We start from the raw sequence: 15,335 nt of genomic DNA on the forward strand, positions 1-15,335 counted from the left end.
TCATCGAACAACTTATTAGAGGAGGAAGTGTAGGGATCAAGGTCAATAATAATATTGGTCACTATTTTCAAACTAGGAAGGGTCTGAGACAAGGTGATCCACTTTCACCTATATTGTTCAACATTGTTGCAGATAAGCTGGCCATCCTAATAGCAAGGTCGAAAGAGGATGGACATCTTAATAGCAAGGGTGAAAGAGGATGGACAGATAGAAAGTCTTATTTCTCATCTAGTTGAGAGAGGAATTTGTATACTATAATATGCTGATGATACGATACTTTTCATGGAACACAACTTTGAAAAGGCTGTAAATATGAAACTAATATTGCGTTTCTTCGAAGAGTTGTCAGGACTAAAAATCAACTTTCACAAAAGCGAGATTTTCTGATTTGGTAAGGCCAAAGAGGAAGAGGAACAGTATAAACAACTATTTGGTTGTGAATCTGGTTCTTTGCCCTTCAGGTATTTGGGTATTCCAATCCATTATAGAAACTTAAAAAACTCCTAATGGAATCTAGTTGAAAGTCGTTTTGAGAGAAAACTTGGGTGTTGGGCTGGAAAGATGTTATCATATGAGGATCGCCTTGTATTGATTAACTCTGTTCTTACTAGTTTATCGATGTTTATGTTATCCTTCTTTCATATACCTAAAGGGGTAAGTAAGAGATTAGATTTTTCCGATCACGTTTCTTTTGGCAATGTAAGGAAAATAAAAAGAAATACTACTTCTCGGTTAACTAAGTGGAACTTGATTTGCGGACCCAAGAACCAACATGGTCGCTTAGTAAATGGCTATATAAGCTCCTTTCTGAAGAAGGGTTATGGCAACAACTCTTAAAAAACAAGTATCTATCACAGATAACTTTAGCTGAAGTTGAAAGTAAGCCTACCGATTCACCTTTCTGGAAAGGACTAATGAAAGAAAAGGAAATTTTTCAGTAGAGGATTATTTGAAGTAGGTTCCGGAGAAGGAGTTTGATTTTAGGAAGATAGATGGTTAGGCGAGCGGACCCTTGCATCTCCGTATCCCCAACTATACAAGATAGTCCATCATAAGCATGATACTGTGGCAAATATTATGAGTTCAACTCCGTTAAATATTGGTTTTCGGAGAAGGCTGATTGGTGATAAATGGGATCAATGGGTACACTTATACCAAAGGTTAATGTATATAACTCTAAATGCTGATCAAGATAAGTTTGTTTGGGATCTAACATCTTCTGGAAATTTCACCGTCAAATCTATGTATGGAGACATGTTAGATGGGCATACAAGTTACCTTCGTAAATATATTTGGAAACTAAAAATCCCACTTAAAATTAAAATCTTTATGTGGTTCCTTAGTAAAAAAAGTCCTTTTAACTCATGATAATCTAGCAAAGAGGAATTGGAATGGAAATACGAAAAAGATATGGTGTCCCAATTGCAAAATAGCATCGCCCGGGCCCTGGATTGACAGATTTGCGGTAACAAATATCAACAGAATCGGATAAAATTCGACAAACACAGGTACACACACACCGAATGGGACATAAGCAGAATTTCAATATTCAAACTTCTCAATCTGATACGACTTAAAAGTATCAGAAATTGGAAAGATGAAGACACACACACTTGCTTGTATGCAAAGCTTAATACAAATGAACCACCAGTTAAGTACTACTTAATGGAAGAAAAGACAATGTAGCTTCATCATTCTGCTGGCTAACTGTGTTCAGAATTAGATAATAGATTGAAGTTGGCAAACTAAACCACCAAGTCCTACAAGTCCACTTCCCAGTTGACCAGTGCAAGCCATGTAGATGGTCCACGTTAAGTTCCAAACAGAAGGACCTTCCGCGAACAAGTCCATTCCTGCATCTCAGCAACCGGAATACAGTTCTAGATACCTGTGGAGCAATGAAAATCATTAGTCAAACAAATTTGTACTATTCATTCATGGAAATGCCATTGAAGTTACAGAATCACATTTTTTATGATCAAAGCTGGAAAATTCTATCAAGAAAAACAACTAATAGAAGCACAGAAAAACAATAGGTATTATGCAGTATAGTGATCACATTTTCAGCTTCTACTGCTAGCACAATAATGGGTATTTTTGTCATCTGATATTAATAGAGGCTAAGAGACAACTTCCATAGAGGCGGATATTATTGATTATCATGGACAGGCTCAAGGAATATCAAAAGAGACAAATCTGGTTTCTAGCTCATAGGTATATTTTAAGAAATGTAAGAGCTTCTGGTCACTATCCGCCAAGGGACCATAAATCATCATATTAACTAATATCCTTCCATAAAAAATACAGAAGTGACTCAGTTTTGATGCAGCATTAGGAATAGATAGACAAAACATCATCTACCATTAATAATGCAAAAACATTCCCGGAACAGTATACAGTGATGAGTATCACAGCCACCATTAGGGTACCAGAACTATTAATTTTGTTCCACGCTGTATCAGCAAAAATTATATATACCCACATCCCAGTAGCAAAAGTCGCCGTGACTATTCAGATTTAGATTATCTTCAAATATTTGGCCAGAAAGATGAAATGAAGACCACTCATTAGGGCCACTTCTTTTGGGCTTATGCTTATAGAGAAGCCGGCTTATGGATTTCGGTGGGGAGAAGCTCTAGTAAATTATCTTGGACACTTCTTTTCGGCTTATGAAAATTGAGCTTCTCCTTGTGTTGTGTTGTGTAAAGACTATAAAGCCCCTAAAATTAAATTGTGCCTTTGTCAGTACATAATATTGTATTGTTGCTTGTTAGAAATATATAAGAAAGAAAATGTGAACCAGGGTATCCTTGTGATGCTCACAGATACACATATGCGGTGGTCCTGGATTGGGATGTGGTGGTCGTCCAAATACACATATGTCGATGGAGCAGTACATCTCAGAAGGGTTGTAGGAGGTGGAGCTCGATGTCATCGGTCAAACGGCAAGCGCAGATGATGGCTCAATATCCTCGAGGCTGAGATCGGACGGGTGGGCGGAGATTGGGGCCGCCCGGTAGCGGCAGCTGCCGCGACGTCGATCGAAGAACTTGTGCTCGGAAGCGGAGCGTGTCTGTGCTGCTGGTGGGGAGGCCGCCGCGCCGTCAATCGAAGAACTTGTCGTCGACAGCGGCGCGCGTCCGTGCTGCTGATGGAGAGGCGGCCGCGATTAGTGGAGCAGCGGGGGAGCTAGCGGCGAGGGGCGGGACGGGCTGTGAGCGGCGGGGCAGCAGCGCCAGCAGGGTAGGCGGTGGTGGAGCGGCGGCGGCGGTGAAGAACTTTTTGTGGCCGATGCGGGAGAGGGTCCGTGTTCGATGGGAAAAGTTCTTTTGCTTTTTTTTTTCGTGGCCATCAGTTTTCTCAGGTGGAGTGGCATTCTACCGTAATATGTACCGAACTAGAGGGATAGGTTGACATACCTCTTCGGTTCTCTCAACGAGAAGCTCGGGAAACTGCTATCGAGCAGATTCTGGAATTGCACAGCAAGTCCGCTTCTCGGTAGAAATAAGCAAAGGTCCAGCCATTGAGTTCTTTTGGGCTTCTCCTGTTTGACACCTAGAAGAAGCTCTAGAAGCCTAAAAGAAGTGGCCCTTAGTCTTTCCCCGGTACCTTACCACTTGCAACAGGACTCCTAAAATTTAGTTGGTTCAAGCTAAAATTTTCTTTTAGTTGTCTTCAACTTGCAACTTTTATGTATCTCATGTTGAGAAAAAATGCACTGCTGCACTAAACAGATAGAGAGCTCATCAACCTCTGACTTTGAATCCTATTGTCTGATGATAATTGTAATAATAACTTGGGTATATTGAAAACAACCTCGGTACATATTTACTAAAAAATGAGGTGCCCCTTTCCTGCTTAAATCACAAAAGCCAAAATTCGGTGGGATGATGACAGCCAATAAACTGGATATAGAAGCAGAAACTGTGACACAAATTGAACTAGATAGTGGTAAAAATTACTTTTCCAGATCATAACCATTAAATTAAACTCCATTAGTACATAGTAACACGAACAGAATACTTAAGAGTAACATCTCTAGCACCAAAAGAAGTAACTAATACGATACTGCTTGAAATAATTGGCTTAACACAAAAGGATGTGAACAACATTCCATGAAACAACTATCGAAAAATAACCTGAACTTTTTTAGTAGCCGCAATGTAAAGGGCATGCTATTACCTGCAGCATAGATACTTTCAAATGGATGACAGCAACGTCCCATGTAGGGTTCGGGAAATTTCTTGAACTGCAACGAGTCAAGCTGGACCATGAAAAGGCTGATATCTGTCTGCAGGAAGACTGCATTATTGTACTGAGCAAACCCTATAATCATTACGAACTGTCTCTCCTCTGAATTCAGGGAAAGTAGCTCGCCCAGTTCAATAGTCCTTCTCAACACCCATGAAGCAACACCGTCACAATCAGTATCCCTGTTCCATAATTGGGCGGTCAAATCTGACACGAGGAGTAAGCCGAGCCCGCCACCCTCTGCTGGCATAACCGTGATGTTCCAAAGCTCGCAGTATGCAAACTTATCCAGTGGCAGGTGTATCACAGCTAGGCTCAGCCTATTCAGATCAAACTCGAGAACTGCACGCCAGTTCCCAGTAATTGTCCAGTAAAGGGAATCCCCAGCCAGCACAGCGGGCCTGATCCCCAGTGTCATAGAGTCCTCGGATGGAACCGGTGTTGAGATAAGATCACTCCATAGGCCGGTCTCCGACGAGTAAATGCAGGCGAACGCTTGTGTATGTTGTTCATGCCTGCTTCTAATTGCACCCATTGGGTAGCAATGTTACAGGCACGGTTTTTCTTCTTTCTTTGGGATGGGGTGTGATGGCAAATATAATTGTTGCTCTTAGATTAATTTGATCCCACGTTGGGATTATATAGTACAGGAGACTTAGCTGCTAAGTAAATAGATTACAAATAAGGTAGGACTCTTTTGAGTCGGTTTGCTCTAGACGTGTCCTAATCATACACGTCTAACCCCCCCGCAGTCGGAGCGGGAGCACCGCGGACGTTCAGGCTGGAGCGGAACTCGGTGAAGATAGTCGATGGCAACCCCTTGGTGAAGATATCAGCGTACTGCGAGGATGTGGGAACATTGAAAGGATCGTATGCCGCACCTAGAGGGGGGGGTGAATAGGTGCTAACCAATTTTTAGTTCTTTTTCAATTTAGGCTTGACACAAAGGTAAATTCTCTAGATATGCAACTAAGTGAATTTACCTATATGACAAGATAAGAAACTAAGCAAGATATAGCTACAGAATATAAGAGATAGAATAGGATAGAGGTAACCGAGAGTGGAGCACGCGATGACACGGAGATGATTCTCGTAGTTCCCTTCCTTTGCAAGAAGGTACGTCTAAGTTTGGAGGAGTGTGGTTGCTACGAAAGCCAAACCAACAGCCACGAAGGCTTCACTCAGATCTCCTGTGAGCAACGCCACAAAGGCCTAGCCCACTTCCACTAAGGGATTTCCTCGAGGCGGAAACCGGGCCTTTACAAGGTTCTTGGGGCACACATCCACAACTCAATTGGAGGCTCCCAAATATGTAACAATACAACAATCAACAACAACACATCAACACAAATCAACTAGGGAACCAAATAGGAACACTAGCATGAGATCCCTCAAACAAATGAGGGGGAAATAAAAAACGCTTCGGTGAGGATGTAGATCGGTGGCTTCTCCTTCGAATCTCCAAAGATCAAGAGCTTTGGTTGGGGGAGGAAGGAGATCTTGCAAATCTTGTGTTTCTTGAGGTGGCTCTAATGGAGGTGAAGCTTGGCAGATTTCTTGTGCAATGATTGAGCAAAGGGGGAAGAAAGAAGAAGAGGGGTATAAATACCCCGTTAATTTTGTAATATTAAATTGGTGAATTTTTCTCTACTCTCCTGTTAAATTAGCTGATTCAAGCCGTACTGTTTTCACTACGCACCCATTTCTAATCCTATGTGCGCACCAAGCCATTTGGTGTATACAAGCCACTTGCTTTGAGTTTATTGGAGTTGGGAGAGTGGAAACCTTGTCTCATATTAGCTTATGTGGATGCATCTGAGAAATAAGTCTTCACTCGGAGGGATACTCCACCTCTCTCGCAAGTTGTGTGGATGATTTTCACATATCTAATTATCCCTCTGTTATATGGCTCTAATAATTATTTTCGATCTGTGTATGATTGCTCCAATTAGGAATAATTTGGAGCAGCGGAATTTTAGATTTGTATGGTTAGCAGCCATTTTAATTGTATCGCCTTATCACCCTGCTTCCTTTTCAGGTCCAACGGCATGAGGCTTTGTGTGTGCTACTAGGGACCTGAACAGCTAACTATTTTTTAGAAATACTTGTGAAAACTTATTTATGGATTGTGCTACTTTGCGACTGAGCTAGCACTCAGTTCTCAGTATAGTGATGTATTACACAAACATATTTGTTTTTATGGCAGTGTTCTCAAAATTATCCATATGTATCTAACGTTTGTTTGAAATCGTTAATTTGTATGCAATGGATATGGTGATTAGTAGTACTCACGAGACATATTGCTGGACACTGCCAGAAAATGCAGAGATGAGGTGCGAGTCCAACCCACATGTCCCAAGAGAAACATGAACGGACGCATAGCCTTGGACGGCAATGTCCTCTTCAGAGGAATGGAGCGAAGCTTCTTTTGAAAAAGTTTGGAGTGAATCTTGATTGCTAGAATATAGTATATGGCTGCCTGCCAGACATAATTGTGTACCTATGAAACTATAGTGATGTATTACACAAACATGTTTGTTTTTATGGCAATGTTCACAAGATTTTCCATATGTATCTAAAGGTTTGTTTGAAATCGCTAATTTGTACGCAAGGGAACATGGTGATTAGTAGTAAGCAGGGGCCAGATTGCTGGACACTGCTAGAAAATGCAGAGATCAGTTGCGAGTCACCCACATGGCAGAAAATGGCATTTTCTTCAACAAGTCATGCGCACGAAAGGTTTTGATCCCAAATGATGTCACCTCATCGAACAACTTATTAGAGGAGGAAGTGTAGGGATCAAGGTCAATAATAATATTGGTCACTATTTTCAAACTAGGAAGGGTCTGAGACAAGGTGATCCACTTTCACCTATGTTGTTCAACATTGTTGCAGATAAGCTGGCCATCCTAATAGCAAGGGCGAAAGAGGATGGATATCTTAATAGCAAGGGCGAAAGAGGATGGACAGATAGAAAGTCTTATTCCTCATCTAGTTGAGAGAGGAATTTGTATACTATAATATACTGATGATACGATACTTTTCATGGAACACAACTTTGAAAAGGCTGTAAATATGAAACTAATATTGCGTTTCTTCGAAGAGTTGTCAGGACTAAAAATCAACTTCCACAAAAGCGAGATTTTCTGATTTGGTAAGGCCAAAAAGGAAGAGGAACAGTATAAACAACTATTTGGTTGTGAATCTGGTTCTTTGCCCTTCAGGTATTTGGGTATTCCAATCCATTATAGAAACTTAAAAAACTCCTAATGGAATCTAGTTGAAAGTCGTTTTGAGAGAAAACTTGGGTGTTGGGCTGGAAAGATGTTATCATATGAGGATCGTCTTGTATTGATTAACTCTGTTCTTACTAGTTTACCGATGTTTATGTTATCCTTCTTTCATATACCTAAAGGGGTAAGTAAGAGATTAGATTTTTCCGATCACGTTTCTTTTGGCAATGTAAGGAAAATAAAAAGAAATACTACTTCTCGGTTAACTAAGTGGAACTTGATTTGCAGACCCAAGAACCAACATGGTCGCTTAGTAAATGGCTATATAAGCTCCTTTCTGAAGAAGGGTTATGGCAACAACTCTTAAAAAACAAGTATCTATCACAGATAACTTTAGCTGAAGTTGAAAGTAAGCCTACCGATTCACCTTTCTGGAAAGGACTAATGAAAGAAAAGGAAATTTTTCAGTAGAGGATTATTTGAAGTAGGTTCTGGAGAAGGAGTTTGATTTTAGGAAGATAGATGGTTAGGCGAGCGGACCCTTGCATCTCCGTATCCCCAACTATACAAGATAGTCCATCATAAGCATGATACTGTGGCAAATATTATGGTGGCGACGTTCACAAGATTTTCCATATGTATCTAAGGTTTGTTTGAAATCGCTAATTTTGTATGCAAAGGAATATGGTGATTAGTAGTAAGCAGGGGACAGATTGCTGGACACTGCCAGAAAATGCAGAGATCAGAGATCAGTTGCGAGTCCAACCCACATGTCCCAAGAGAAACGTGAACGGACGCATAGCCTTGGACGTCAATGGTAAGCTGGCCTATTGCCCTCTTTAGAGGAATGGAATGAATCTTCTTTTGAAAAAAGTATGGAGTGAATCCTGATTGCTAGAATCTTTTCTTTTTATTGGTTTGGAATGCACGTGGAATTTTCTGTAAAAAAGATGTAGTTGCCTCTAAATTTTTTCAAGGACATCTCCAACAGGGGCGAAGCAAAACGGACGCCCAAATTGTTTGCGCGCGTCTGTTTGCGTCAACCGATATTGTGGAAATTGACCGCGCGTCCGTTTGCGTCGGGAGCTGCCCCCAGCGTCGCATTGTTTCAACATTGAACATAATTTACATAACATAGTGATAAAAGGAAAATATAAAATATAAGAACTAAAAGGCGCACGTACCACCTGCTACCCTAGCCTACTCCTCGTCTACTGGCTGCTGCGTCTACTGGCTGCTGCTGCCTCACGCGAACAAGGTGGGGTCCCCGCGCGCGCGCGAGACGAACCGGATCGATTCCCAAAACAACGCAATCCATCAGCTGGCTCCTTAATTCCCAAACATATCCCTACGTGCTGGCTACCACATCCATCGGGATCACTCACATCAATACGTACGTATACATGACACGGTACAAGGATACTACATACGCGCGCGCGCCTCTGCATGCCTAGCTAGCTGCAGCTACGTACGTACGAGAATATATCCAAAAGAAAAAACAACTGACCACAGTTTTCCGATCTACGCCGCCGCAAAAACTCCGATGATCCATGCCGGTGCCTGGCCGCCGCGTGCACCCCTGGCTCCCTTTTCGGCGCATCGCACGAAACGAATCTGAGCAGACGGTGACATGGATGAAGATGTAAAAACAAGGGTAGATGGATGTATCGATTCATGAAACAGAGCGAAAACGAAGAATCTGAGAATTACCGACACCGTCCACAATGACCATGAAACCGGAAGCCTCGACAGACTAAATAGGCGACAGAGCGCCCACTCTCCTCTCCTCTCCTCAACGAGTAAAGAGTCAAAATCTAAGTCGTCACACACGACGCACGCGTTGGCTGCACCCTACCCCATATTTATAGACTAGTAGAGAAGGTCAAGGTTGGAGGTTCAAATATTTTGAGGGAGGGAGGGGGTGCCTATGGCGGGAACAAGATGAGATGGAGGTAAAATTTCGGTTCTCTCTTTTGGCTGTAGATAGGCTCAGCTAGAGAGACTTGATGGACCACCAAGATTAATGATACATCCCGTGTTCCCGGTGATGTGGAGGCCGATGGGGTGCATGGCTAGCTTAGATTGATTCTCTGGCATTAGGGCATTAATTGCTGATTAATTCCCTCCCCATACAGTTACCTTTGCATGCTAATCACATTCCGTGTTATGCCAAATGGCCGGAGCGACATTGGTGGAACCAGACTCGGTAACTCATTAAATGTGCGTGTATCATGCTCAGCTCTCCCAACTATGCCTTTTCTCTCTTTTCTAGCTCTTCTCTTTGCTAACTACACCACCGATAATTAATTTGTCACCTAAATATCGGCTCGTGAAATACATGCACGCACACTTGCTACCTACAAGCTCATGTATAGTATACTTTTTTCTCTCTCTCTCCTTTGCTAACTATATATAGTTGCTTTTGCATGCTAATCACCTCTAGTGTTCTACAAAACCGTCCAGATTCAACGATTCATCGCGTGTTCTCTCAGATCGGTGACGTGGATGCCTACTGAGCCAAAACGCTGGGTGCATGCATAGCTACCGACGATTGGTTCCCTGCAATTAATTGCTGATTGATTCTCTCCTAATAATTGCTTCCTCATGGTAATGGTATGTCGTACTAAACCGCCAGAAAATCATGCTCAGCTCTCCTGCCCGTGAAACAGTACATGCACGAGCACACTACCAACAAGGCTTTTCTCTTTGCTAACTATATCAATTACCATAATTAATTTTGAACCTAGAAATCAGCTCGTCCTATTGACTTGTGTGGCTAATTGATTATGTCCTAATAATTGCTATTGCTTTTTCATGCTAATGTTACTACGTATGTCGTACTGAACGGCCAAAGAGACATTAGCGGCAGCCGATGCGACGACTCAATAAACATGCATGTCTCAATCGTCCTAACTGTATCATGCTCAACTCTCCCTAGGCGTGAAATACATGCACGCGCGCTACCTACGAGCTCATGTACATGTGACTTTTGTTTGGCTCTTTTATTTGCTAATTATATCAATTACGGTAATTAATTTGGTCCCTACCACAAATCAGTTGATTATTATAGGCGACAACCAAATGTTGGAGACTACTACTATCTCCGTCTCAGTTTAACAGACACGCACGTAGTTTAAGAAATTGCTTTGACCATTATTTTGGTATATATGTCACAAAAATTATATCATTGGAAAACTTTTTAGCTTACGAATCTAATGATATAGATTTTGTAGACATAAAATTTATATTTTGTTGACCAAATCAATGGTCAAAGTTTCTCTTAAACTGCGTGCGTACCTCTTAAACCGAGACAAAGAGAGTACCATAGATCAGTTGGTAGCGTGGACGCTGGTATCTTAAAACTAATATGGGTGGGCTCTTACTTTTACTTTTGGAGCCCCAGTAATTATGCGACGGTATAGTTGTAGATCAGAAATGGATTTGCTCCTTAGGCTTTGCTTTGCTTGGACCGGAAATGAATTTGCCCCTTAGAGATACGTAGGATCAATCCGGGTCCTCTCTCTAGGGAAATAACCTTATTGGAGATACTGCTCGATTTGAGCTGCCATGCATGCATGCCTGGTCATATACATGGTACGTGTTTTAATTATTCGTGTTGCAAAAACATTGATGTCTCACATGTTGATATCAACGCTTCCATGATTCTACAATTAAAGTCTAAATTGTCATACATGACGCACGCGTTAGCTACACCCTTCCCTGTATTTATAGATTGGTGTGTGTCTATCTCGAGGAGTTCAAATTTCGCTATTTTGGCGCCACTACATACTTTTTTTCATCTGCACGAATGGGTTGCCACTACTTTATTTGGTTTCCATCGCCGTACAATCCTACATAGAGAGAGATAGATGGACTGACTCCAAGGTGCTATGACGCGGATCACTGAGGTGGACGTATGGTGGTCTCTCTCTCAGGCAAGCAAACGTGGCATGCATAGCATAATTACTCTGTTGTCACCCGGCACAATAATTAAGGACGTCTTATAGATTACAAACTAATCAGCAAACAATCCTTTGCCGACATGTGCAGGATCACAATATCAATCTTGATTAATTACCGGGCCATGTTAATTAGAGCCATGCATCATCCAATCTTACAACAGAGTATTACCGAACCATAATTACCGCAATTAGTAATTAGGGAGGAATTAGTTCTCCTAAATCTTGTCCTCAATAATTAATCCTCTTTTCTCTCTCTCTCTCCCGGTAATTAAGGATCCAACCTCCTCGTATGGCTCTTTCTTCTCTCTTCAAAATTAACTTCACATATAAAAAAAGTAACTCCCATGTAATTAGGGAGGAATTCATTTCTCCTAAAAATCTTGCTCCTAAATAATGAATCCTCTCTTTTTCTCTCCTGATAACTAAGGATCAGGGATCACTATTGTGGGATTTTATTCTCACTGGAAGATAGGAAAGGAGTGGAGGAAAACTAGAAATTAATTATCCCAAGATCTGACTGGAAGTTGATTTTGACCAAAAATAGCCTTGGGGCATACCTGCGCGCCTGGTGCGTACTGCTGAAATTGATATTAAGAAAAAGCAGGAGTTTCTTAATACTACTGCATAAGGGCATGTACAATGGAAGGTCAGGTGATTGAGTGAATGGCAGAGTGCCCTCTCTCTCCTCTCCTTTTCTCGACGAATAAAAAGTCAAAGTATAAGTCACACGCCACGCATGTGTTGGCTACACCTCATCCTATATTTATAGGCTAGTATTTTTTTTTTTTTGCGAAACACAGCACAATCAAAGACGCTCATACATACGCGCACACACTCACCCCTATGAAAACGCACACACGCACACCCTACCCCTATGAGCACCTCCAAGAGACTGCGTTGAAGAACTGATCCGGCGGGTCTTGAGATTGACGAAGTCACCACAGGCGCCTCGCTGTCGACGGGAACGTCGCCTCCCACTGAAGAATATTCCGCCTTTATGAGACACCAAAGTGTCAAATCTGGGATTTGAACTCTGGTGGGCTGGGGGTGCCACTGCCCTCCTAACCATCCAACTACAGGTTGGTTCTCTATTTATAGGCTAGTAGAGGAGGTTAAGGTTGGAGGTTCAAATATTTTGAGGAGGTATGGGGCTTCTATGGCGGAAACGAAATGAGATGGAGATAAAATTTCGATTTTCTCTTTTGGCTGTAGAAGGCTCAGCTAGAGCGACAACAGTGGAAGCTAGACTCGCTGAATCATTCAACGTGCATGCCTCAGTCGTCGTCGCATTGCTCAGCTTTCCTGACCGTCAAATACATGAACAGAACTGTCGTGAAATACATATGCACGCACACTACTACCTAAGAGCTCTTTTCCTTGTCTCTTTTCTTTGCTAATTTTATCAATTACGGTAATCAACAATTACGGTAATTACGGTAATTAATATCGGTTTTGCTACGTCTCAGTTAACTGAGATTTTCTTAAGTCTAAGTCACCTACAAAAAATTGCTTTGAGTTGCACTTTTCTGTTAAAAAAGTGCAATTACACTTTTCTGCCAGAAATGTGCAACTGGACTGAGTTGCACTTTTCAATCGAGCTATGATTCTTTTCTGAGGTGACTGAGACTTAAGAAAATCTCAGTCAACTAAGACATAGGCACACCCAATTAATATGACACTTAGAAATCGCCGAGTCTTCCTCGGACGAGAACGACTTCGACAGCCTCGTGGCCACCGCGCGTCCCGGACGTGCGCAAGATGCCCCCGCTGCGGGAGGACGGCGCGTTCGAGGTCACGGCCTCTGCCTCGGCATTACCGTGCACCACGCCGCCTGCGACGACCCTGATGATCTGCTCGGCAAGATGCTCTCCGGTATGAGGATGCTCGCGCCGGAAACGGAGATGCCAGCACCGGCCGGTGATGGCGTCCTTCCCGCTAACGCGCGACCAGATCAACGGGATCAAGGACGCGGTGGCAGAACCAGGAACGCAGCAGCGCCCGTCGTCGTTCGTGGCAGCATCGGCGCTGGCGTGGGTGTGCCTCCCGAGGAGCCGTTCTGTGGACGTGGACGGTGCGGCGCGCAGCCACATGCAGTTCTCCTTCGAGTGCCGGTCGAGGCTGTCCCCGCCGCTCCCCGCCGAGTACTTCGGCAAATGGCTGCGCGCAATGCGACAACGTCGGCGTGTGGTCGTGCCGCTGCGGCTATGTCGGCCAGCTAGGACGGCGCTTGCTCGTGTGGTGGCGTAGATCAAGGCGACGACGTCGGCCTTCTGGGACGTCACGTGCTCGGCGCAGCTGAAGGCAACGGTGTCGGCGGCTACGTCGTCCAGTTAGAACGTCGCTTGCTCGTTCAAGATGACGACGTCTGCGTGTCCTCGTGCCGCCGCGGGTACGTCGGCCAGCTAGGAGGACGACGCTTACTCGTACTGCGTTACAGCTCAAGGCGACGACGTTGGCCAACCAGGACGCCGTGTGCTTGTGTCGCCGCGTCGCACCTCAAGGCGACAACGTCGGCCGGCCGCATGCATCGGCGGCGTGAAGATCGCCGCGTCATGGCGCACGTGATGTGCGCGCACGCTGCTACCTTGCTAGCTTTTTCTCAGACGCTAGCGCGTGCCGGCCGACCGCTGCTTTGCTGCCGCTAGGGGTGCTGTCCTGTGCTTTGCCACCGTAGCCTCCCTGGCTGTCGGTTCGCCTTCACTACCATCTTCCGGCGGCGCGGCAGAGGAGAGCAGCATCGCGTCTTGGGTCCAAGTGAAGCACCTCGCAGCCGTTGGCCACTGCACACCCTCGTGCCGGCCGGCATGGTTGCGTGGCGTGGCAGCATGCACAGTAAGCCTCCGCAGGACGACCACTTACCTCCGTAGATGCAGCTACAAGCGCGCAGCCGCGTCGTCGAGGTCAGCGTGTCGGCGTGGCGCGGAAGCATGCACAATGCTTCCAAAATCGGCCCGTTTTTTCCAACTATTTTCAGGGTCCTACAAGTTTTCCAAAATCGCACATGTGACTTTTCTCTGGCTATTCTCTTTGCTAAATACTACCTCCGTTTCAAGGAATAAGGCGCACGCGTATTCCAAGATGAACTTTGACCATAAAAATTGAGTAACAAAATCTTAATTATATTATATGTATATAGTATCGTTGGAATCGTATTGAAAAGTACTTTTTAATGATACTAATTTCATACAAACAATATTTATCTATTTGAAGTAATTCTTGGTCAAACAAAAAGCTCGTAAAACGAGGGCGCCTTATTCCTTGAAACAGAGGTAGTAGTGCTAAAGCTAATAAATTTAGCACCTAAATATCTCGGCTCGTGATTGACCTGTGTGGATACCATATGATCCACTAGGGACCTAGTTGGTTGTTGCTTCAGGTTAATTAACCACTGCTGGCAGCTGAAGCTAAATGTAAAGTGGAACCAAATCTTCACCTAGTCAAAATCACTTGAAGAAATGTAAATGAATATTGTTGCAGCTGAATTCATTCTACTAGGGATGCTCCAGGCTTGACTTGAAGTCACAGCTGCATGTCACAGCCACAAAATAAACCGCACCCACTACATATGACAATATTATTCTAGTGATCATCACAAGATAAGAAATCAGAAAACAAACTTGTCTCACAAAGTCACACGCACAAAATAATGTCACAAGATAATTTGTGCTTGACGATGGTTGTTTGCCTTTAATTAACCAATGCCACCAAGTATGTGAATACAAATGTAAACTGGAGCCAGTGCTTCAAATGCTAACTCCAGGACAAGTCGCATATGTATGCAGGGCAACAATCACCATACAACAAGCAAGCAAGCTGGCGCAACAAATCATCACAGTTCAAGTTGTACTTGAGAGCAAACAAGGCCGTTCAAATGCCCAAGCCATAAGTA

General features: G+C 43.5%; 1 protein-coding gene across 1 annotated transcript; it reads right to left on the minus strand.

The window, feature by feature from the left end:
- Nucleotides 1–1,813: 1,813 nt before the first annotated feature.
- On the minus strand, nt 1,814–4,740 carry LOC124686300. The gene is made up of 2 exons (XM_047220271.1): nt 4,183–4,740; nt 1,814–1,888 (listed from the first exon to the last, which is right to left on the minus strand). The coding sequence occupies exons 1-2, from the start codon at nt 4,667–4,669 to the stop codon at nt 1,881–1,883; spliced, it is 495 nt and encodes a 164-aa protein (XP_047076227.1). The 5' UTR covers nt 4,670–4,740; the 3' UTR covers nt 1,814–1,880.
- Between the last annotated feature and the right edge of the window lie 10,595 nt (nt 4,741–15,335).

This window comes from Lolium rigidum, chromosome 2, assembly GCF_022539505.1.
Source record: "Lolium rigidum isolate FL_2022 chromosome 2, APGP_CSIRO_Lrig_0.1, whole genome shotgun sequence".
Classification (NCBI taxonomy): Eukaryota; Viridiplantae; Streptophyta; class Magnoliopsida; order Poales; family Poaceae; genus Lolium; species Lolium rigidum.

Coding starts and splice junctions, on each gene's coding strand:
- LOC124686300 (XM_047220271.1), bottom strand. CDS start 4,669: ATGACACTGGGGATCAGGCCCGCTGTGCTGGCTGGGGATTCCCTTTAC.